General features: G+C 43.2%; 1 protein-coding gene across 5 annotated transcripts in view; it reads left to right on the forward strand.

The window, feature by feature from the left end:
* The window catches only part of NSD3 (nuclear receptor binding SET domain protein 3), a 37,399-nt gene that overhangs the window by 7,135 nt on the left and 9,112 nt on the right, over window positions 1-21,152 (forward strand). Inside the window, exons 3-18 of one of the 5 annotated variants that reach the window (XR_005260717.2) lie at window positions 1,457-1,525; window positions 2,021-2,180; window positions 2,611-2,765; window positions 3,530-4,033; window positions 4,824-4,947; window positions 8,106-8,206; window positions 10,637-10,682; window positions 11,226-11,356; window positions 11,910-12,038; window positions 12,443-12,569; window positions 12,975-13,172; window positions 13,536-13,706; window positions 17,066-17,215; window positions 19,505-19,661; window positions 20,246-20,275; window positions 20,906-21,018. Coding sequence is in view for 4 of the 5 variants with exons in the window: in XM_038166844.2 (XP_038022772.1) it covers window positions 1,457-1,525; window positions 2,021-2,180; window positions 2,611-2,765; window positions 3,530-4,033; window positions 4,824-4,947; window positions 8,106-8,206; window positions 10,637-10,682; window positions 11,226-11,356; window positions 11,910-12,038; window positions 12,443-12,569; window positions 12,975-13,172; window positions 13,536-13,706; window positions 17,066-17,215; window positions 19,505-19,661; window positions 20,246-20,448; window positions 20,906-21,018 (2,538 nt within the window). In the remaining variant the exon portion in view is untranslated. Of the gene's footprint in view, window positions 1-1,456; window positions 1,526-2,020; window positions 2,181-2,610; window positions 2,766-3,529; window positions 4,034-4,823; window positions 4,948-8,105; window positions 8,207-10,636; window positions 10,683-11,225; window positions 11,357-11,909; window positions 12,039-12,442; window positions 12,570-12,974; window positions 13,173-13,535; window positions 13,707-17,065; window positions 17,216-19,504; window positions 19,662-20,245; window positions 20,449-20,905; window positions 21,019-21,152 lie in introns of all 5 variants that reach the window. The other 4 variants (XM_038166844.2, XM_038166846.2, XM_038166845.2 and 1 more) reach the window with 4 other exon arrangements.

Raw genomic sequence — 21,152 nt, forward strand, 5'->3', positions numbered from 1 at the left:
CGTGTGTCAGCCTGGGCTCACAGAAATCCAAGCCTTGCTTTTGTCCACTTGGCAGCTTCTGTTTGCCTTCCTCAAGGCACTGCTGCTCCCACATCCCTCACCCGGCTTTCGGACAGCCGCGGGGATCACAGCGCTGCTTTTTTTTAATCTTTGTGCACATTCCTGGTGTATACCTGCACGATCCTTTTGGCATTGATGGGGTGAGACTTGTCCCTACCACGCTGAGTTTAGTTTACAACCAGGACTCCTGCTGGAGCTTTCGCTGCCCCGTGCTTTTGGGCTCAGCAGTTACCTGAAGGCAGGGTGCCGTGCGGTGGCTTCCTCCTCCCGGTGCTGCAATCTCAGTGCCAAGCCCTGATTGTGGCAGAGCGTTTGCGCAGGGAACACTGATTGGAAAGGAAAATGTTATGCAAACACCGCTGAACTTTACGCCGTGAGGATTTGTTCTAAGAAGTTGTTCTGCTCCTGGGCTGTGCTCTGCGGGCAGCGGAAGCCGGCGGCGCGTCGTGCAGGCTTCCTGTGCACCAGCACAGAGCTTCTGCCAGAGCCAAGGTTTCCACGAGCTCACGGAGGGGAAAGGAGGGCAGAAGTCAGCACCGTGCTCTCCTGGGCCAGGCAAGAGTGATTTCTGCCCAGCAAATCCAACGTGCTTGGCCTTAACGATTGTTTTGTGGGCTCTGAGCGGCCAACTGGGGCCTTGGCTTTACACACGCTGGGTGTGATTTGGGTTAACAGCACTGCTAGTTCCCCACTGCATGACTCTGGCTCCTCTTCCTGCTTTTCCCTGAGCCCTTTGGCTCCCGACATCTCTGCTGCCTGCTCTGCGTCCCGTTCGGTGCTGGCAGCCCTCCTCTTACCTCGGGGCTTGTCCCAGCGCCCTTCTGCCAAGCCTCTGCAGCCCTCCTCCATGGGACAGAGGGCATGGGCTGCTCAGCCTGCCTTGGAAACACCCTCAAAGGTCTTTTGTTGCCATTCTCTGTTCCCCCAAACACACATCAACTCCCTGCAGTCCAACACCGATCTTTCAGTTTCCGTACTGAATCTTTAATATCAGTTTTTAATGCACTTCTTGCAAGTACCGGGTACGAGGTGAGGCTCACCGTGTTCCTGGGGATCTCCTCCTTGGAGCTGGTGCGTTCGTTTGGGTGGGATGTCAGCTGGGTTTATGCCCCTGCGTGTTTTCTGTCACCTGCTGCAGCAGAGCGGTGCTCTATGGAGGTGTGACGGGAACGGAACTAGCGGAGAGGGGAAGAGGCGTTTGGCTGCGATGCTGCTTTTGTTTTGAGCTGGGAATAAGGAATCCTCACCCTTGTTTCCTGGGTTCATGGTTGCTTTTCTCTTTGCTGTTTATTTTTCCTGTTTGGTTTCATTACTATGCTTTCTTTGCTTTTACTGCCCCCTTATCTTGTTTGTGTTTATTTTCCTTTTTTCCTCCTCATTCTTACCCATGTCCTAGAGACCAAATGAGAGGCTTAGCATGCTAGCAGACAGACCAAGAGAAGATGCACTGTTGGAGGAAGCCCCGGTTAGTACACCTACTGATTAACGCCTTCTGAACTTCCCTTGTGTTACTGTTTGTGTTCTAGTTACAATGTGGGTACCTTAATTTGTCAGATTAATCAGTGGCCATTTTCTGAAATGCTCGTTAATCACTGCTGTGTCAAACCATCTCTCACACTGTATTTATTATTTGAGTCTACAACATTCATAATCAACTTACAAAGCAGAAACTGTTTAAATTTTTATTTTTTGTTTGTTCTATTTTGTTTTGGTTTATTTTTTAGGTTGTTTTTTTTTGGGGCGGGCTGTTGTGGTTTGGTTTGTTGGTGGCTATCGTGTGTAAACCCTAGCTGTGTGCAAGCCCTTGGTGCCACGTTGTTCAGCAATGTCTGTCTCACGTTAGATGACCAAACCCCAGTGATACCCAAGAGAAAAATAACAAATCCCTGCGACGGCGTGTGTATCTGCAAGTGCATGGAGTTGTCTCCCGTGGCTGCTAAGCTTGCCTTGTTCTTTGTAGGTCCAGCAGTTCTTGCCTTCTCTTCCAACACAAGGCGCCCATGACGTCAAGTTTCAGGTTGGCGATCTGGTTTGGTCCAAGGTGGGGACGTACCCATGGTGGCCTTGCATGGTTTCATGTGACCCCCAGCTTGATGTTCATACCAAAATTAACACAAGAGGTAAGGGAGGAGGCTGACTGCTAGAACGCCTCAGGTGTCTGTACTTGTTCCTTTATGCAAAACCTCGTCTTCGAGCTCCCCTCGTGGGGTGGATTCTGCTCGGTTGTATTCTGAGCTGAACGATTGCTGCAGTGCACAGAATCAGAGCTTTTTAAGTTACCTCTGCAAACGAGCCTGTGCAACCCCTGCTGGTGCACGTCTCCCAGGGCAGTGTGTTAGGAGAAGACGCTCGCGAGGGTGAGAGCACTCGGGGTGGGCAGGGTGCGCTCAACTTCCCGTCTTACCCTGCCCTGAATCTGGGCCTGTCGTAGTTCTGAGCTCAGCGAGGTGTTTCCGACCGCAGCAGCGGAGCGTTGTGGGGTAGGAGAGCGTAAGCTGAGCACGAGAGGTGGCATTAACAAAACTGCTGACTGGAATTTCTCAATTTCAGGTGCCCGTGAATACCATGTTCAGTTTTTTAGCAACCAGCCGGAGCGGGCGTGGGTGCACGAGAAGAGGGTTCGAGAGTACAAAGGACACAAACAGTACGAGCAGTTATTGGCAGAGGCTGCTAAGCAAGCCAGCAACCACTCTGAGAAGCAGAAGGTACGGTGAACACAAACTGTGTAGAAGAGCATTTACGGTGCCTGTGAAAGTGAAACTCATGGGTGCAGCTGTGAAACACGGCGGTGCCTCGCTGCGTGAAGGGTTGTGTGTGCTCACGAAGATACCTAAAATGTTTCCATGTTCCTCCTGAAAAATTTTGGTAAAATTCTGGTAGCTTAACTTTGCTCATCGTGGCAGTTGTCATCCTGGGCTTTGGAGATGATTTTACATCTCCGTCAGAAAATTAAATAAAAACATCTGTGTGTTCACTGTTAACCAGTTCTGTGGCAAATGCATATTTTAAAGGAGACTCTTCAGCCCCTGCTACTAGTGCATATGTCCTGCACTGCTGTATTTGAAAGGAAGTGTTAGTTACAGCAATTATTTTCTGTGTAGATGGATTACTTGAGTCAATATTTATGCTAATCAGAATATTGATGTGGAAAGGAAAGGATGTTTATGGAAAAACATGGAGAATTTGGAAGTAGGTAAATCAGGTTTCATTCTGTATCCCGTAGCAGAATCGTGGGCGTGATTACTGCCTGCTCGTCTTCAGTGAATTCGTAATTTAGGGCAGACACTTTTAATGGTAGTGGTGGTACAATCTAGCTGGAGTGTCTGCTTGTGCTCCGAGTGGGGGAATTCTCAGTCTACCTTTCAAAAATACACTGTAAATGGAGAGTAACCGTAAATTTGCTGCCTGAGAGATTTGAAGAGCCTCGGGATTCTTCAGTGTAATTAGCTGCTTGTCTTTGTTCCTTAAGATCCGCAAACCAAGGCCGCAAAGAGAGCGAGCTCAGTGGGATATTGGCATTGCCCATGCTGAGAAAGCGTTGAAAATGACTCGGGAAGAAAGGATAGAACAATACACCTTCATTTATATAGACAAAGAGCCAGAGGAGGTTTTGTCAAAAGGCAAAAAGACTGCTGCTTCTAAGTCAGAGACCAAGAAGAATCGACGTCCAAAGCCAGCACTGAACGCCCAGGCAGAGCACGCCAACGTGGTCGCAGCGTCGCCTTCCAGTGCGGAGTTGCGAAGACAAAGCCAACGGAGGCAGTCGAGCGTGGAAGAGGAGGAGCCACCTCCTGTGAAAATCGCATGGAAAACTGCTGCAGCTAGAAAATCCTTACCAGCCTCAATAACCATGCACAACCTGGATCTTCAGAAATGTAACATGTCTCCAGTTGTTAAAATTGAACAGGTTTTTGCTCTTCAGAATGCTGCTGGGGACGGGAAGCTCATCGATCAATTTGTTTATTCTACTAAGGTATGTGCCTTGTGGAGTGACGGCTCCTCTTCATCGTTACCCCAAGTCTGACTGGCTGTGGAGCTTAAACTTGTGTCCACTGCGCGTTACAATACGTGTTTCTTTCAGTGGAGAGATCTAACAAAAGCCAGGCTACGATAACAATCTTGTATTGTATTAAACCTCTAATTTCAGGGCATCCCAAAGTCTCTGGTAGTAACTACTTTGACTGTCGGCCAAGGAGCTCCCTACAGATGGTCATACTTTTGCTAAGAATGTGTTCAAAATACTAAAGTTTTTTAATTCCAGCTTACTAGTTAAAATAATGGAGCAATTTTCTGAAAATCTTAAAAGCAGTTTATTTGTGGGAAACAGATAAGGTGACAAAACTGTTAATAATATTTTGAAAAATAACTACGTTTTGCATAAGACTTCTAAAATGAGTTCTGCCTCCCAGCTTCCTTCAGGTGCACAGCAGCTTCTCAGAGTCAGTGTAAGGAAAAGGTTTAGGACTATTTCTCTGCCTCCTCCTTCTGCCTCTCTACCTGGAGAGTATTTATTTCATCCTAAGCATTAGAGAGAAGGTAATGTTTAGAAAAGTCACTGGAATATATTTTTTTTTTCCTTGTATATAAGGGGAGATGGAGAGGGATGGAAAGTTCTGCAAAGAAGCAGCTCTGTAGTACAGCTCATGATGTGTGTGTGTTGTATGGAAGGTTTCTGTTCTGGGACTGAGGGGTAGATTAGTACGGGTGGTAGCAATAACACAGATAAATAGGCTAACACAATCTTTTTTTTTTCCTTTTTTAAGGGAGTTGGTAACAAAACAGAAATAAGCGTGAAAGGACAAGAAAAACTTAATTCATCAAATCAGAGAAATGAAAAAGCAACAGTGCAAAATGCGTCCTCTCCTGAAACAACTCCTGGGTCAACAGGTAGGCAAAATTGCCGGGGGTCTGCACTGTAACTGGCGTTTTCTCATTAGGAATTAAGGGATTATGGACATTTGTGTTCACGTAACAGCTGCACCAAACCTGGCTGATAAGCACGTGCTGAGCCCAGGTGTTTGAGAAACACGGGGTGTCTTTGTGATGGCATTTAGCTGCTTTGGCCTCTGAACTTTGAGCGTCTGCAATTGGCAGGATCCAAGCCATCTTACTAGAAGGAGGGGTGCCTTGTGGAGAGCAGATGGCACGTTGTTTTAGAAGATAACGCAGCGGACGTGTGTTAGCAGGGTACCGTAATGGCTTTTGGCACCAAATGTAAAGTATGATGACTGAGATCAAAGGAAGAGAATCTGGAAGTGGGATGCGTGAGGCATGGATCTGAACCGCGGTGGGTGTGTGACCAAACTTTGCCGATGAATTCCGGTGTTACCTTTGTAGAGGGCAGTGATTCTTCTTCTTTTTAACTGCTTCTGATCACTCTATCAACAAAATTATGTGATGCTTGATTCTGCAGTTGTTCTAGGGGCCCTATCAGAAAACACGGAGTTTTGGAGTACTGTCTGAGGGAGAACCACTGAAACAAATAACGGAGCTTGAGGCTGAAAAGGGAAAGCCTGGAATAAACTATCTGAAGTTTAGTTTGTAGTACAGTAGTAGGGAAGAATGGAAAACAGATTGAGTGCTTTCTAGAGTTGGAATAGAAAACCAATGCTTTTTTCATGTTTTGGTTCTGATAAATAGCTAATGGGCATTCTTCCATACGGATTGATCTCCCCACCAGCAGAAAATTCCTTCTGCAGTGCGTTCTCTCAGCATCCCCAGAAGGAGACGTACCCCTCTGGGGAAAGGATGGAGGTTCCTGAAAAGAGGCAGTTTTGAGTCATCCTAAACCAAGAGATTTTCACGTTCCTCCTGTCACTGTAGGGACTTCTATATCTCAACCACAGATTTTCTACAGTCCGTGTAAAAATCATTAACCGGTGTGTGTTTGTTGATGTGCTGTGTCTGTGGGATAGCCTTGAACATAAGTAATTCATTTTACATTGGGCATGCAGAAGTAATTTTTAGGTTGGAGAACACAACGCTGATTTTCTCTCATAGCAGGATGAGCAAATGCTCCTGGTATGGAAGAAAAAAAAAATAAAAATGGAAGGCTCATTACAGCTAGCATGCCAAAAAAACCCCAAACCGCAACATCTTTTCTTGAGAAAATCTTATAAAGTTACTAAGTGCCACTTCTGCTTTAACTGTTTGGTTATTTCTCCCTTTCTGGACATAAAATAAATGAGACTCCAAGTCAAAAACCTCAGTCACCATGGGTGGGAACACTCTCCTCTGCAAACTCGCTTCAGTTCCTGCACTTGTAGAGCTTTTAGGTCGGCTTTCTTATACGCTACTTTCTGGACTATTTAGGGACTTTACAATGCAGGCTGAGCAGTCCGGATGTTCTGGTGCGAGTGGGGTTTCCTGATGCAAGCGGGGTTTCCTCTGCTGTTGTCGACAGTGGTTCTTTTTTCCAATTTTAGTCACTATGGTTACTTCAGCTTTTTCAAGCAGTTGTTACTTCAATTGCCTTGCAGCAGGAGAGGTGATCTGTTTTTGTTTTTTTTTTTTCACCTGGGAACTAAAGGCTTCACCTTCACCATGGCTCTTCAGATGTAGGGGGTGAGAATTCTGAGCCTCTCTTTTCTCATTTTCTTAGGTTTTGTGGATACGTAAAACTCCACCTGGTAACACCCTATAGAGTGCATGAGCTTTACGGCAGTACACACTCCAAACAGTCACTTTCAAAGCCATTTCCAAAGTCCAGACAGTTATTGATCCCCTCTCGTGGAACATAACTGCGAAGTCCTTTTTTCAAATTTAAGGTCACCGGGACGTCAGAATACCTTTACGGTAAAGTATTTTACAGAATGACTCTGGGAGTCCTTATTAACAGCCTGCAGCTAGATGTACACAGGTCCATAAAGCTGGGAAAAGAATTCTCTAACTGGAAGTCTGGTCGTAGGAGAACAGCAGTGAGAATTCGTAGTGCCTCTGGTTCCCACAATCAGCCGAAACAGGATTGGCTTGGCCAGTAGGGAGGTAGATTGCTGGTCTGAAATCCGTCCTGAAACCGGATCAAAATACTCGCGAAGACGGGATAGGAGCATTGTGGAGGTGATGCACTGGATCCTCGGAGAGCAGGAAGAGGAAAAAAGTGCCTGAGTGCCTGTTACGTTCAAAGAAACTGCTTTCAGCCAATGTTAGATGCACTGATTGGAGAGTTTCTCCTCCGACATAGGGCTGGTATCTTAATTCCATTAGTACAGCGAGGCAGCGTGGGGAGGAAATACATTATTGATTAAATTAACTTTCTGGTCACGCCCGTGGCGTGGAGCCTTCAGGACATGGGTCTCAGTAGGGCCTAAACAGCAATTCATACTTTCTCTCTTGAAATAATATAATCATCATTAATCCGGGTTTCTGTTCCATGGTAATATTTTTTAAAAACTTCTTTTTCACTCTAATTATAATAACGCATCGCAATCACTGCTTCTGTTTGTGCTTTCTGTTTTCTTCGACTCTCCAAATCTTCAGTTGTCCATTTAGATTTCATACTGATGGCACGTGTTCTAGCGGGGCTCTTGCTTGAGATGTTTGTGGTAGGCAGAGTTGCGAAGGAAGAGCAATGCTCCCCGCAGAGCTGGGGCACAGGACTGGCTTTTCACTGGGAGTGAAAATGGGGAAGCTCTGGTTTGCGTCTTGATTTTTTCTAGCTTGTTTTAGTTCAAGAAGTTCATTGTGGATACCTCCCCATAAGCACCAAAGACGGACTGTTTGGTTAAAAATAAACCAAAGCGAAGACTGATTGAGAGGTGTGTTACGAAAACCCATTTGCCCTAAACTGGATTCCAGCTTTTTGTTTTGTGCTATTCCTGGTGTCTCTTTCTGAAGCTGCTCCCTCTGTCTATGGACTCAGAACATGTTCTCTGCAAACCATAGCACCAGTTGGCAAACAGCTTGGAACTGAATTTTAAAATAAAACATTCAAAAGAGGAAAAAGTCTTGGTTTCGTTACTTTATCTGTTGATTTGGTGTTGAACATCTTTCTGTAGCTCCGAAATATAAGGAACCATATAATAGAAACCCTTTTCCTTCTTCAGGTTCTTTAGAAAAGAAGCAACAGAGAAGATCGATTCGAACCCGCTCAGAGTCTGAGAAATCCACCGAAGTTGTGCCAAAGAAGAAGATCAAAAAGGAGCAGGTTGGCTTCCTCCATGTAGAGAGTTAAAATATATTGTATTCATAAATGTTGTGGCTTATATTGGTGCCTTTTTATTTTTCTCCATTTTTCCCCATCGGGTTTCGTTTTGGACTATCCTTCATGAAATCCCCTTGTCAATACCATTGCTGTGACTCTGCTACTGGCATCTTCACAGTATCAGTCAGGCTATGGAAAATGGGAACTCAATGATGCAAGACTCCTAATGAACCTGCCATGTTTGCTATGAGATTTCTGTTATGAGCAAAGTGATTTTGTTTCAGTCACTTCTATTTGATGGAATTGCCACCAGGTTCCTTCCTTTTGCTCTTGATTTAGCTGCTGGTTTGTATTGAGGTTTTGTTTTTCAAATGAAGTTAGACTGATTAATCTGACCACTTCTGAAAATGGACTCTGAGAATGATTTAACTTAACGATGAATAGTCAGACTTTATGTTGGCAGACATCAGCAAAACAGGTCTTCTGGGATATACGTTACTTTTCCTTAAGTAGATCTAACGTGTACAGGGCATTCCTTTAATCTGGATGTCAGAGAGACAAATGTTGTTGCTTTAAAACACACACACAAAAAAAAAAGAATTCCACGTGGAAATGAGTAGGAAAGTTCAGTGGATGGACATACTTTAATATTAAAAACTGAGTACACTTTTTAACGAGTTTGTCAAAGTTGTTGGTTCTTTTCCTTATGTGGTCAAGTTTCACTCTCCGAGGGCCTTTCCACTTGAAACCTGAGAATTTTATATACAATGTTTCATAGGATAGCTTTTTTCAATGAGGGTTTTTAAAAAGGGACAGTCAGGATAAAGATTTTATATGGGAAGGGGAAAATTTTTGTTTTTATCTCTTTTATTCTAATTTATTCTTTGCCCTTTACACTTTGTTTTGCACTTCATTCATTTCAGAGGTTGAAAGTAGACCCAGTTGCTTTTTTTCACGTTTTTCCTTTGATGCCGTAGCATTTACATCTGTATTCAGCCGAAGGATGTTCTAGCTCTAGGAAGTTTCAGCGAGAAACTTGAAAGCAACTTAAATGTTGGGCGTGAGTTACCCGACATAGCCCCTTAGCCTCTTGCCATGGGGCGTTGCAGCCTCCATGCTTTCAAATGAGTTGTTTTGTGTTTGTAAATGCTTCTTAAATTAACTAAGGTATAAGAACCAACAATATGAACTTCATGGGTCCCAGTTAGCTTTGCTTGCTTATATTACCTAGCTAACTAAGACTATGAACATCAAAGTGCTTTTCTCAGGAAAAGTATATGACTGAAAATTAAACACAGATGCACTGTAATGCGCATAACCTTGAATGTATTAAGTTATATTAAAAGAAGAAAAACGTACTAACTCCTTACAATTATGCAACAATATTTGTTACCCAAAGTCAAGTTTTCTTGCAACTGATTCCCAAATTAGTCTGCAACAACTTGGTATAAAATTATAACTGGAACGAGTACAATTAATGGGAAAAACAAAATGTTAATGCTACTGTTACAGTGACTAGTGGAGAAATAAAAGTGATTGTTTAGATTTTATATTTGTATTACGAAATGTATCCTATACAAATCCTTCTATTGTATGTTTTTACCTATTGTACAACAAAATAAAATATTTTTTAAAAAAATTAGAGAATAATCCTTAAATATTTACTAAATGTGTTTCTCCATGCATATGTAACCACATTGTAAAGCAGTAACTCGTAATTCCTAACCTTAAAACCAGGACCGTAGGCAACAACTTTCTCCTCTAATTAGTGTACATTCGCCAAATTCTCACCTTACACGTGCATTGGCAGAACAGTTCCTAAACTTGCCCTTCTGCTGTAGGATCGAGGACTTGAAGTGCTTTTGCAAGACTGTAAGCTTGTCTGCTTAAGTGTGTCCTGGCATTGAGTTTCCAGCTGTATAGAGCCCTGCAACGCGCCGCGCCAAGCCCCTGCCTCCATCCCCGCGGCCTTGCAGCACTCTATACAGAAACAGTCTGTGTTCCCAGGAGCTGGAGAGTGCATGCTTGGTGGATGTGCCTTAAAATAGCGATGCATTAAGTGTCTCTAACCCGAGTGTCATGCCTGTTCAGGTAAACTTGTGCTCACACAGGTGTGGGGTTTCACAAAGGCGTCAGGGTTGGCTGCCCAGCTGAACCCCGCTCCTGCCTGCTGGACACGGCTAAAGTTTTCCTGTCATCTTCATGCCCAAAGGGAGCGATGGGGAAGGACCTTGTAGTGACCGTGTGGCTGCCCTGGCCCGTGGCACCCAGCGTAGGCAGCTAGGATAAACCCCAGCACGGCAAGAAGGCTCGCGCTAAGAAGGGGATGACAGACTACATCTGATGCTAATCACTTAAACGTTAATGCTTTCTTTTTAATACTAGGGGAAAAAATTCGTCTGTTTTTAACTATGGATTTTCCTATTCAAACAGGTTGAAATGGTTCCACTGACAGCAGTGAAGACAGGACTGCAGAAAGGTGAGTTGCACACCAAAGCAAACCTTGTTGAAAGTTTCTGGCTCTGCACCATCGGCAGTGGTTTTCATTCTGTGTGAGCTACAGAGGTCTTGAAACTTTCTGGTGATGAAGGTGGTTTTTTTTTTTGGTTTTGTTTTGGGGTTTTTTGCACTGCTAGTTGGAGGAATAGCCTGTGTTGTTCGTATGCTGTAAGTACATAGTAAAATAGAAGATGAGATCTTTGACCAGACGTATTTTAAATAGGGACAATGAAGAGGAAATCTCCTAACAGCTTATCCTCTGCTATAGACAATTTAGTAGTTTCCTCGACTATGTCAGCATATTCAGAATTTGTCAGAAGGACTTTCTGAGGTTATTTTCAGTTACTAAATTAGCTTTTAATAGAGAATTAAATATGTAAGTTGCAAACTGAAAATTAAGGCTAGCAAACAAGGTCCAGTTTCAGGCTGTCTCATCTTTGTTGTTCCTTTACTAATTTCAAGAAAAAAAAAAAAAAAGAAAAAAGAATGTACATGAAGACTAACTTTAGTGTGTTGTGTTAAGGTGCCAGCGAGATTTCAGATTCTTGTAAACCATTAAAGAAGAGGAGTCGTGCCTCAACTGACGTAGAACTGACTAGCTCAGCTTACAGAGATACATCTGACTCTGACTCAAGAGGACTTAATGATTTACAGGTAAAGGCAAGTTGTTGCTCACGGATACCTGGTTTTTAATCGATCAGTATAATACACTCCTCAGTTGTCTGTTACTAAATACATGAATGCTGTATTTCCTACAAATCTTGTAATTTGTATTGTCTGAGAAATAACTTGTGATCTTATTTCTAACCCCTCACATTATATCGATGTAAATACGATATTTTATTTTTTTTTAAACAAATATTTATACTTTGACAAAACCTTGGTTTAGGTCAGTGACTCATTTTGCCCTTTGAAAAGCTATTAGATTCCTTGGGAATTTGGGGATGCTGCTTGGTGTGAAACTAAGAGGTGTCTGGAAAGAGTAAAATAGACAACTTTTTTTTTGCTTGTATAGGTAAAAGTTTTATGTCAAGAAGGCAGCAGTTCTTGTAGCATTGCAGTGAAGTCCAGTGTCTTCCAAGGATGTTTGTATCTCTCGGCATATTGAATGATCTTTTAATCAGTGTTGATGCAATTATTTTTTTCACAATGTGATTGTCCTTTGGAAGTGTCTTGTTTGAGTGTCTTGGATTTTTCCTCTTTGTAGGGTAGTTTTGGAAAACGCTCAGACAGCCCATCAGCGACTGCCGATGCTGATGCTTCTGATGTGCAGTCGGTAGACTCTAGCTTATCCAGGAGAGGAACTGGAACAAATAAAAAAGACACTGTTTGTCAGGTAAATGATGGTACTGTGAAGAGATGAATGCTAAAGATGTATCGATAGCTTCTGTTAATTTGAGATTGTAAGTTTATTAAATCAGACTGGTTTGTTTTCCTCATGTCTCATAATTAGACATCTCAGAATATCGAGGCTTTTAGGACTCTGCTCTGGAAATAATTCATAAGCTCTGCTACATGCTCAGGTGTGATATCTAACCCGTACCTGCTAACAGGAACTGCTGGGATTGCCTCCAGCTCGTAGGTTTTGTCAGGTCTGCTGTGGGACGTGGGGCACTTCTGGCTTACTGTAGCTCTGAAGAGCTTTCAGCCCATTTCTATTCTTCCAACGTCTCGTAGTCAGTCGTGTTTCGGTACATCAGGTACCCGTTGTTCTCTGACTGGCTGTCTGCTTGTTTTAAGATCTGTGAAAGCTCTGGCGAGTCTCTGGTGTCCTGCGAGGGCGAGTGCTGCAGCGTCTTTCACATGGAGTGTCTGGGCCTGAAGGCGATGCCGGAGGAGAAGTTTTTCTGCACGGAGTGTAAGAATGGTGAGTGTGCTCACACGCCCAGGAAACGGGGAAGGATTTCCTGCTCTGCTGAGGTGCCAGAGCATGGTCAGGCCGAGCTGAGATAGAAAGATTACAGGTTTTACAAGTGCATTTGTGCTATTCTGTTACTTTTTTTAACTTCTGAGGCCAGATCCTCATGTTCCACTTAGCAAGTGCTTGATAGGAGAAAAAGCAACAAACCATTGAGGGTACACTCAGCATAAAGCAATTTGGGGTTGACAGCAATGAAGTGGTTACTGTGAATTATTGTGACTGACCTGTTTTAAGGGGGGAGCCTGCGTGTCTCAGTGATGTAGCTCTGTTCACTTCAGATTTTATTTTAACAGCATCCGTGTCCCCGGGTATTGGCAGTTACATTCAAGCTTCTTTTTCTTCTCTCACAAGGAGAACATACGTGCTTCTCGTGCAAGCTTCCTGGCAAAGACGTGAAGCGCTGTTCTGTCAACACGTGTGGTAAATTTTACCACGAGGCCTGTGTTCGCAAGTTTGCCACTGCTCTCTTTGAGTCGCGAGGATTTCGTTGCCCGCAGCACTGCTGTACGGCCTGCTCGGTGGATAAGGATATCCATAAAGCAAGCAAAGGTGAGAACAGAGCTGGTTCTGGACAGGAGGAGGAAACTCAAACACGTCATCACAAAACAATGAGTGTAACTCTGCTCTCGGTAATGCAGCATGCAGCAAGGAACGAGGGTTTCATTTTTAGAAATGAACCAAAAGATGTTAACAAAAAAAGTTGCCTCTGGAATGATTAAACCACCTTTTTTTTCTTAACAGAGCTTTGAAGTGAAAGTTGAGTTAACTTTTGTGAACCTTTGCAAAGATGTAAATGTCTCTCTGATCTAGCGCTCTGGAATAAAAATCAGTCCTGCATCTGTCTATGGTGTCTTCTGCCATATCCTGACTCCAGGGTGACACGGTGCATTTTTCTGCATTTATATTGAACAGGTCGCATGGTGAGATGTTTCAGATGTCCCATTGCCTATCACTCAGGAGATGGCTGTATTGCTGCAGGAAGCTTGTTTGTGTCATCCCACATTCTCATCTGTAGTAACCATTCCAAAAGGAATCACTCCTCATCAGCTGTAAATGTAGGCTTTTGTTTCGTTTGTGCAAGAGGTGAGCACACTTGTTTTTTTCCCCCCTCTGTTTTATAGTTCTTCTATTGTCACTTGTGCAGCGTAGTGATAAAAATAATGTATTTCATTAAAGACAAACATCCCTTAGGGCTCTGAAGGATTTTAATGCTTCCTGGGATTTTTGGATTAGTCAGCAGTTCTCATTAAGCTTTCCGTGTGCTATTTTTGGCCTTAATATTCAATATTCAGAAATACCCAGCTATAGCTAGTCGGAAGGCATGCTTGTGTTGCCAGTAGGAAAAGCTGATGCTGAGCCCCCAGTTCTGCCATTGCAACCTGAGAATGAATGTGGTGGTGTTACTCAGTCTGTTAAGCAGAAGGGGATTCCTTCACACCTCACAAACTTAAAACCATTTAAAGTAAGCCTAGAAAGCAGGATTTACTTGTGAGCTAGAAAAATTCATTTTAATTTTTAACTACCATCACATCTGAGAACTTCAAAAGGAAAACATTTACAGTACCATGCAAACAAGTTTCATGGTAGGATTTTCCATGTGCCAAACTTTTCTTTTTTTTCTTTTTACTTTCTTTCTTCCTTTTTTCCTTTCTTCCCACTTGTTATTCTTAGGGCTCTCCAGTCACCTGACTTGTGCCAGATAGCAGGTTGAAAGGTTTCGCTGCATCAATTAGTCACAAAACACAAAAACATCGTTATTTTCTCAGAGGAATCAAACTGATATTAGGTGTTTGCATAATAATAATACATATCTTACACAGTATTTCAAAAGTTTGTTGAAAGGAATGTACCCAACATAGCTTTGAAGGTTACTAATAAGGAAAAGGAAATGTGACAGAAATTCTGGATCCACTTGTTTTTGTATATTTTCATTGAGTTGTTGGTTTAGTATGGGAAAGATTGTCTTGACTTTGCAGGAGCAGAGTAGCAATTAAAGATCTCCGAATGGGAAGGGAAGGATGGTGCCAGAGTCATTTCTTTTCCACCTCTCTCTTTTCTTCCCCTTTCCTCATTTCCAAGTAATTTAGGAGCCATCACAAAGGATCAAGTTTAAAAAAAAATCTTCAATAAAAGTGTATTTTTTTTTTTTCCAGAGAAACGATAGCCAGAAATTCAAAGAGGAACAGTAAGTTTTAGAATGAGTCTTAGAGAAGTTCCTCAGAATGTGTAGAAAGGTGTTTACGTGGTTCAGTATTTTCCCTCTTGTGGACTTAGTCAAACATATCTTGGGCACCCAAAACAAGACACACGTGCTCTGAGTCACATTGGCATTGCTTAAGTTCACATGAGCAAATATGACATTGCGTGTGTCTTTTATGTTTTCAGGTAGTGTTATGTATGTTCTAAGATGAATTTTATTTAATATGTACAAATGCCCAGTCTGAACAATCCCAAGCCAGTTGCTGTGACTCAGTACGCTATGTGATGTAAAGCTGTTCAGTCTCTTTGAAGTTTCATTTCAATCGCCCTGTGGCCAGCTCCTGCAGGTGGCTGAAGCCGGCAGAAGATCTGAATGTTGTAGAAGAGCCTGCTCAGATTAGAAATCTGCACGAGCTTGTTTTAGGTGCATATGAGGGTTAATCTCACTCCGTGCTTTGGCTATGCATTCTGCTGTAAAGGCAGAAAATAAGAGGCCTTGTACTTCTCTTGGGTAGGGCCCATTTAAAAGTGAGTGAAGTGCAGAAGATGATGGGCAGGAGTTACTTTTGTTTTTTTTTGACGTTGTTTTAATAATTCTGTTAGACATTAGCTTCAGGTATAGAGACGAAATCACAGCACTTTGTACTTTCTCCTGGCAATATAAGTGACCTCAACCCCAGCAGATGGAATTTCCCATCCTTGCATTCACTGAACCTGAGGAGAACTTCAAACACTACAAACGCTGCCGCTGGCTGAGCCCTGCGTCTGGTAGCAGCCATGCACTTGTTCCAGGAAATTTTTGTGGGGTTTGTTTCTACCAGGCAGAGCTGGAGTCAGGAGCCAGGGAGCTTCACCGAAAAGATTGGGCAAGGTTTGCAGTTAGCAAAGTGCCCGGGTGGCTGAATTGAGCCCTGTCCTGTTGTGTGTGGGCAGCATGAGGGGCATCAGGTGAGGACAGCACTGAGAGCACCTGCCCAGAGGGAACTGCGGACATGGATGCTTTAGAAATACTGGGGTGTCTGGATTTGAGAACGGTTCCCTGCTTAGTTTTAGTTGATGGTAGGAAGGAGAGACTTTGTGTTTGGATGCACAACATTACTGGTGTGAGAAAGTGCAATAGCAGATTATCTACAGAATATTAAAACTTGCTTATCATGAGATACTTTCTGGAAAATATCTTCCTTATGACTTTACAGCCCACATAACTTCATGTTTCGTTCCTCTTGTTCATGAACTCTTTTGAGGACATGCGTTTCAGGTAGACTGATGCTTACGTGAGGTTTTTTAGGCACCCCAGTTCAAAAGCTTCTTTGCAGCACTCAGCTTTGTGCCCCTGTCCCAGGGGAAGGAATTTGTGGCTGTCTTGGTAGCTCGTCTTCCTGCTTCTTTGGGTCTCAGCTGTGATGCTGTCCCCAGGAATTTCTGCCAACATGCTTCTGATCTGCAGCTGGGGCTCTCTGACCTCCGCTGCCTGACTCAGAGCAATGTGGAAGAACTCTTCTTAGTGGAGACAGATGGAGAAAAACAAGCACACACCACTGGAAGGAAAGGCAACCGTACAGCAGAACCGAGTGCTTAGCTGCTCCCGGGCGTCTCATTTGGGAGCTGATGTGGCCGGGCTGGTGCAGCTCTGCTCAGCGCAGAGGGCGTAGGGCACCGCTTCCATCCACTCCTTTGCCCCTGGTGCCTTGCAGAATCGCTGACCCCTAGGTACATTTCTCTAATGCAATTATGAAGGCAAAACACTTCCATAGGTAAGATCTTGGATTTCTAGTGAGAGGGATGTGGGCTCTGCACTGCGTGGGGCCACGGATACGTCTGTTCTTGCAGCCCGTACCCCCAGCATTACCTCTGAGCAGTGGCTGTCATCACCCAACGTCTCAAATCCGCTCGCTTTTTTCCACTGGGGAGGGAGGGTGGTTTGGACAGGATTAAAATTGGTTGCTTTTCTTGTGCTTTCCTGTAAATGCACAAATTAAGAGTAAAAGCACTATTGAAATTCCACCTAGAAGCAGCTTTTTCATTGTAGGATTTCCCAGTTACAACTGAATTTAGTCTCTCCGACACATAACCTCTTTCTTAGTGAAGAAACTTTGCCAGACTCTTTCTTTTTCTTCATTTTCTCTTTTTTTCATTCGCACATATATGCATTATAGGTGTTCATTTGGTTTATTTTATTTTCTCCTTTACGGAATCATGGGTAGTTTCATTGCAACTCATCTCTTTCTGTTTGTTTCGTATAGGGCTGGTAGTGCAGGATCATTCAGACCCCCTGTTCAGTTCATATGCCTATAAGTCCCACTACCTACTGAATGAATCAAATCGTGCTGAGTTGATGAAATTACCTATGATTCCTCCTCCTTCGTCAGCTTCCAAAAAGAAATGTGAGAAAGGTAACCAAAATAGTTTCTTTCTCTTTAATTTACTTTTGCTTTTCCTATTATTTCTTTACCTTTAAATCGAACGAGGAATGTGTGCTTGTCCAGCATCACTTACTGCTTTTCAGTAAACTTCACTCATTGATTATTGTGAGCGTGTTCATGTTGTTGGCAATTTTTTATTTTTTTTTAATTATAAAAGGGCTTAAAATAATTGCTGTCACCAAATTCTCCTTGAAAGAGGCGAAGTCGTTCAGTACCTGGCTACTCCAGTGTCAGGGAGCGTTTGCACAGAACAGGGAGAGGTGGCAGATAGAGCTCAGTACCTCAGTGATGGAAAGGCAACGGCTTCTTAAATTGGTTTTAGGACCAGAAGAAGAGGGGTGTCTGGGTCAGATCTTACGGGTAGCTGAGGCCAAGCCCAGAGGAACAGCAGCTTTTCCAGGTGGGACACTGGTGGGTGCTGCTGCCGGTCCAGAGCAGGCTGGAGGGGGAAGGCGGTGTGAGGCTTTGCCTGTGTCTGCTGCAGTCCTCGCGTTCTGCTCCCGTTCCTCGGGGACAGCCCGAGCTCCTTCCCCTCCTCCCGTGGCCGATGCTGCTCGGGGCAGGAGGTGCTGGATCTGGAGGGAGGGGGGCTGCGTCCCGAGAAGAAAGCCCTGCTGTCCGGGAGGGAATGGAGGCCCCGCGTCACGGCGGTGCGGTGGTGCCGGAGCATCTCAGGATATTCCTCGTGGGGAGATAACGATGGGCTCTGTGAAATGCTCAGGTGTAACGTTTTATTCTTCACAGAAATTTGATTACCAAGAGCGTTCAGAAACGGTGCCCCCTTAACCATTCCAAAGTTAGGTTATTTTCAATGCCGATGGCTTTCAGTAGTTTCTGTAAGTCCTGAAAACAAAAATTATTTTGAGCCCTCTGCTTAGCTTGAGCAATATCTAACTAATGCATCCCGAGAGCAGTTTTGTTTCTTGCTTAGCACTGAAAGTTTTATGTTTGATTTTGTTTTGATTTTCGCATCTCTTGGCATTTTACCATGTTGGATGATGCTTCGGTAATTGACACTGGGTCTGTATTTCCTCTGAAATAACAACTGCAAAAATGAATTGAAAAGTTAAAATTTTACTGTGGGTTTGGGGAACTCTGGAAAATCCACGCGGTTGGATTTACAGATTTTAGCAGAGGAAATACAGTATTGGTTGTGTAAATGATTTGTGGAATGCTTATTGCAACATTCAGCTATCAATTAATGCAATGACGTATTTGAAAGTCTATAGGTGGACAAGATTTTCTGATACATGCTTGAAAGTTATCATTCTCATTTCTTTTGATACTGTGATTGAAAACTGCTTTCAATCGCCTCAAATATCTCCTGAATTTTCAGTCTGGCACCCAAAATTTTGATGTTTTTTTTGTTGTTGTTCTTGCCCTTTAATTCACATACCTTGAGATATATATATTTGAATATATATATGGTATAAAATATTACAGCATGTATATTTTAACAAGTCTTACTGTACGAGTGGCTTTGTTTGCTGAGGGTGGCTTAGAGCTGCGATGTGGTTCTCCACATTTAATACACCCACCAGGACATAAGCCAGCCAGAGCAACTTTTGTCCAAGTAAGTGTAAACTGCAGCCACCCTGCACAAAGCTTTCCTTTGTGCACAGAGGAAACTTCTGGGATGGGGACAACCTGAGTGTCTCATTCTTCATTATATAGCTGAATTCACATTGCTGACAGAGGTAAATTCTTTTTTGGGGGTGAAATAAACACATTGATCACGTATTGATCATTAGAACCCTTTTATAATGCTGTTACTACAGAAAAGTATTGATCAACCTATAGGCTGTGGGTTTTGGTTTTTGTGCACACTAACTGATTGCTAAGGGATTCAGTCATAACAATGTTGACTTAAAAAGCGTTTCTTAAAATTCGGTTATTTGTCATGATTAAAGGTTTGGTCATCCCCAAAGAAATTACAGCTAACAGCACTGCTTTCCTAGGTAGTGCTTCATTTGGGAATATTGCATCTACTGCCAACGTTGCTCTTGTTGAAGAAATACTATTTGCTTTTTAGTAGATTGTTGATGCAGTTAAGAGGCACAACTTGCACATTGGAAAAGTGCACTGCAGTCTTTTTTTAATCCAGCATTGTAATTTTGGCTCGATCCCTTCCTTTGCCGTATTTTTGCTGTGAAACAAACCAAGGTGTAGAATGTCTGACTTAAAACTGATATCGATTGCTACGCGCAGGGGGAAGCAAATCCTTACTTCTATAAACCAAGCAGGGTTTCTTTGTTTAAGGTGGAAAACTGCTGTGCTGTGAGTCGTGCCCAGCTTCCTTTCACCCTGAGTGTCTCAACATAGAAATGCCCGAAGGATGCTGGAATTGCAATGACTGTAAAGCTGGCAAGAAGCTACGTTACAAGCAGATTGTTTGGGTCAAGCTTGGAAATTACAGGCAAGTTCGCTACTTTTTTGGTTTTTAATACTTGAGATGTTTTTAACGTACTGTAGAATTCCAGGAAGATAACTCAAAGCAGCTCAGTCCCAGCAAGCAAGAACTAGAAATGCGGTACTTTGTTTCCTTTGTGTCAGACGTTGATGTTGCCTTTCCAATTGAATTCTCCTGCTTTTTCCAGGCACTGATGGACACTTGATTGCACTCACGCTGGCTCTGTAGGATGGCACAGCTCTATGGAAAACCAGGGGCTGTCCTAGAGAGCCACCATGTCCTAGCTCGTGTTTGCTGTGGGTCACCTGCAGGAACACGAGCATCTGTAGGTGATCTTAGAAATCCACTCTTGTGCTGTGTTCTCACGAGGCTTTTCCAAAATAAGGAGTAAGAACACTGAGAGCCAAGGGCTGCTTGTGTTCTGCGTGGCACTTCCCAAGTGTTGCCAGAAGGAGCCTCGATTGTGTAAGGGAGGAGTTCGTTTCTTTGAGAAAGGAAAACTGTCTTTTATTTCTCAGTCAAGCTCAGCACATGCAGCAGCTGAGGCTGTGGCTCACAGAACTTACATGCTGCTTTTTTTCTGCTTCCAGGTGGTGGCCAGCAGAGATCTGCAATCCCAGGTCTGTGCCTCTCAACATACAGGGCCTCAAACATGATATCGGGGACTTCCCAGTATTTTTCTTTGGTTCACATGACTACTATTGGGTACACCAGGGCAGAGTTTTCCCTTATGTTGAAGGAGATAAAAGCTTTGCTGAGGGGCAAACTAGTATTAACAAGACCTTCAAGAAAGGTAAAATCAAACAAAGTTTATAGTGGTTTATGACAAAAATTCCACGTGTTTGTGTCTCCATCACCACTTAACCTGCATGGGAATATTATATGCCTAGTGTTCTGTGTTCACATAAAATTGCAAACATTATGCAGATCCCTTGACCACAGATAAAGATATCTTTAAGTGCCTACTCATTGTGTATTGTTGTGGGCAAGTTCACTTCTTCCACAAACTGGGAAATGCTAAGATGGTGCTTGGGCTCTGCTGCATGGGATCATTGTTCAACATCTCAGTACTGCCGAAAAGTATCTGATGAAATAGATTCATGATGTACTGTAATAACTCATTTTAGCTTGTGTTTTGTTTATAGACTTCTATTCCTAGCTTTAAAAAAATAAAAAATGTAAATACATGTATGTATTTAATTAGCAGCAGCTGGTGCTAATTGCTTTCTATTTTCAACTCCCTTGCACAGCACTTGAAGAAGCAGCAAAGCGCTTCCAGGAGCTGAAAGCACAAAGAGAGAGTAAAGAAGCATTAGAAATTGAAAGGAATTCAAGGAAACCTCCACCTTATAAACACATTAAAGTGAGTTGGCTTCTTTTCCTTTTTTTCCTCTGAGTAAGCTATGTATTTAAACAGCCAGTGTTCACAACAATTCCGGGGTAGCAAAATTCAAATAAATCAGTTTGCTTTTCTTTTCAACAATCTTTTGTTCTGTC

Source organism: Anas platyrhynchos, chromosome 23 (genome assembly GCF_047663525.1).
Source record: "Anas platyrhynchos isolate ZD024472 breed Pekin duck chromosome 23, IASCAAS_PekinDuck_T2T, whole genome shotgun sequence".
Taxonomy (NCBI): Eukaryota; Metazoa; Chordata; class Aves; order Anseriformes; family Anatidae; genus Anas; species Anas platyrhynchos.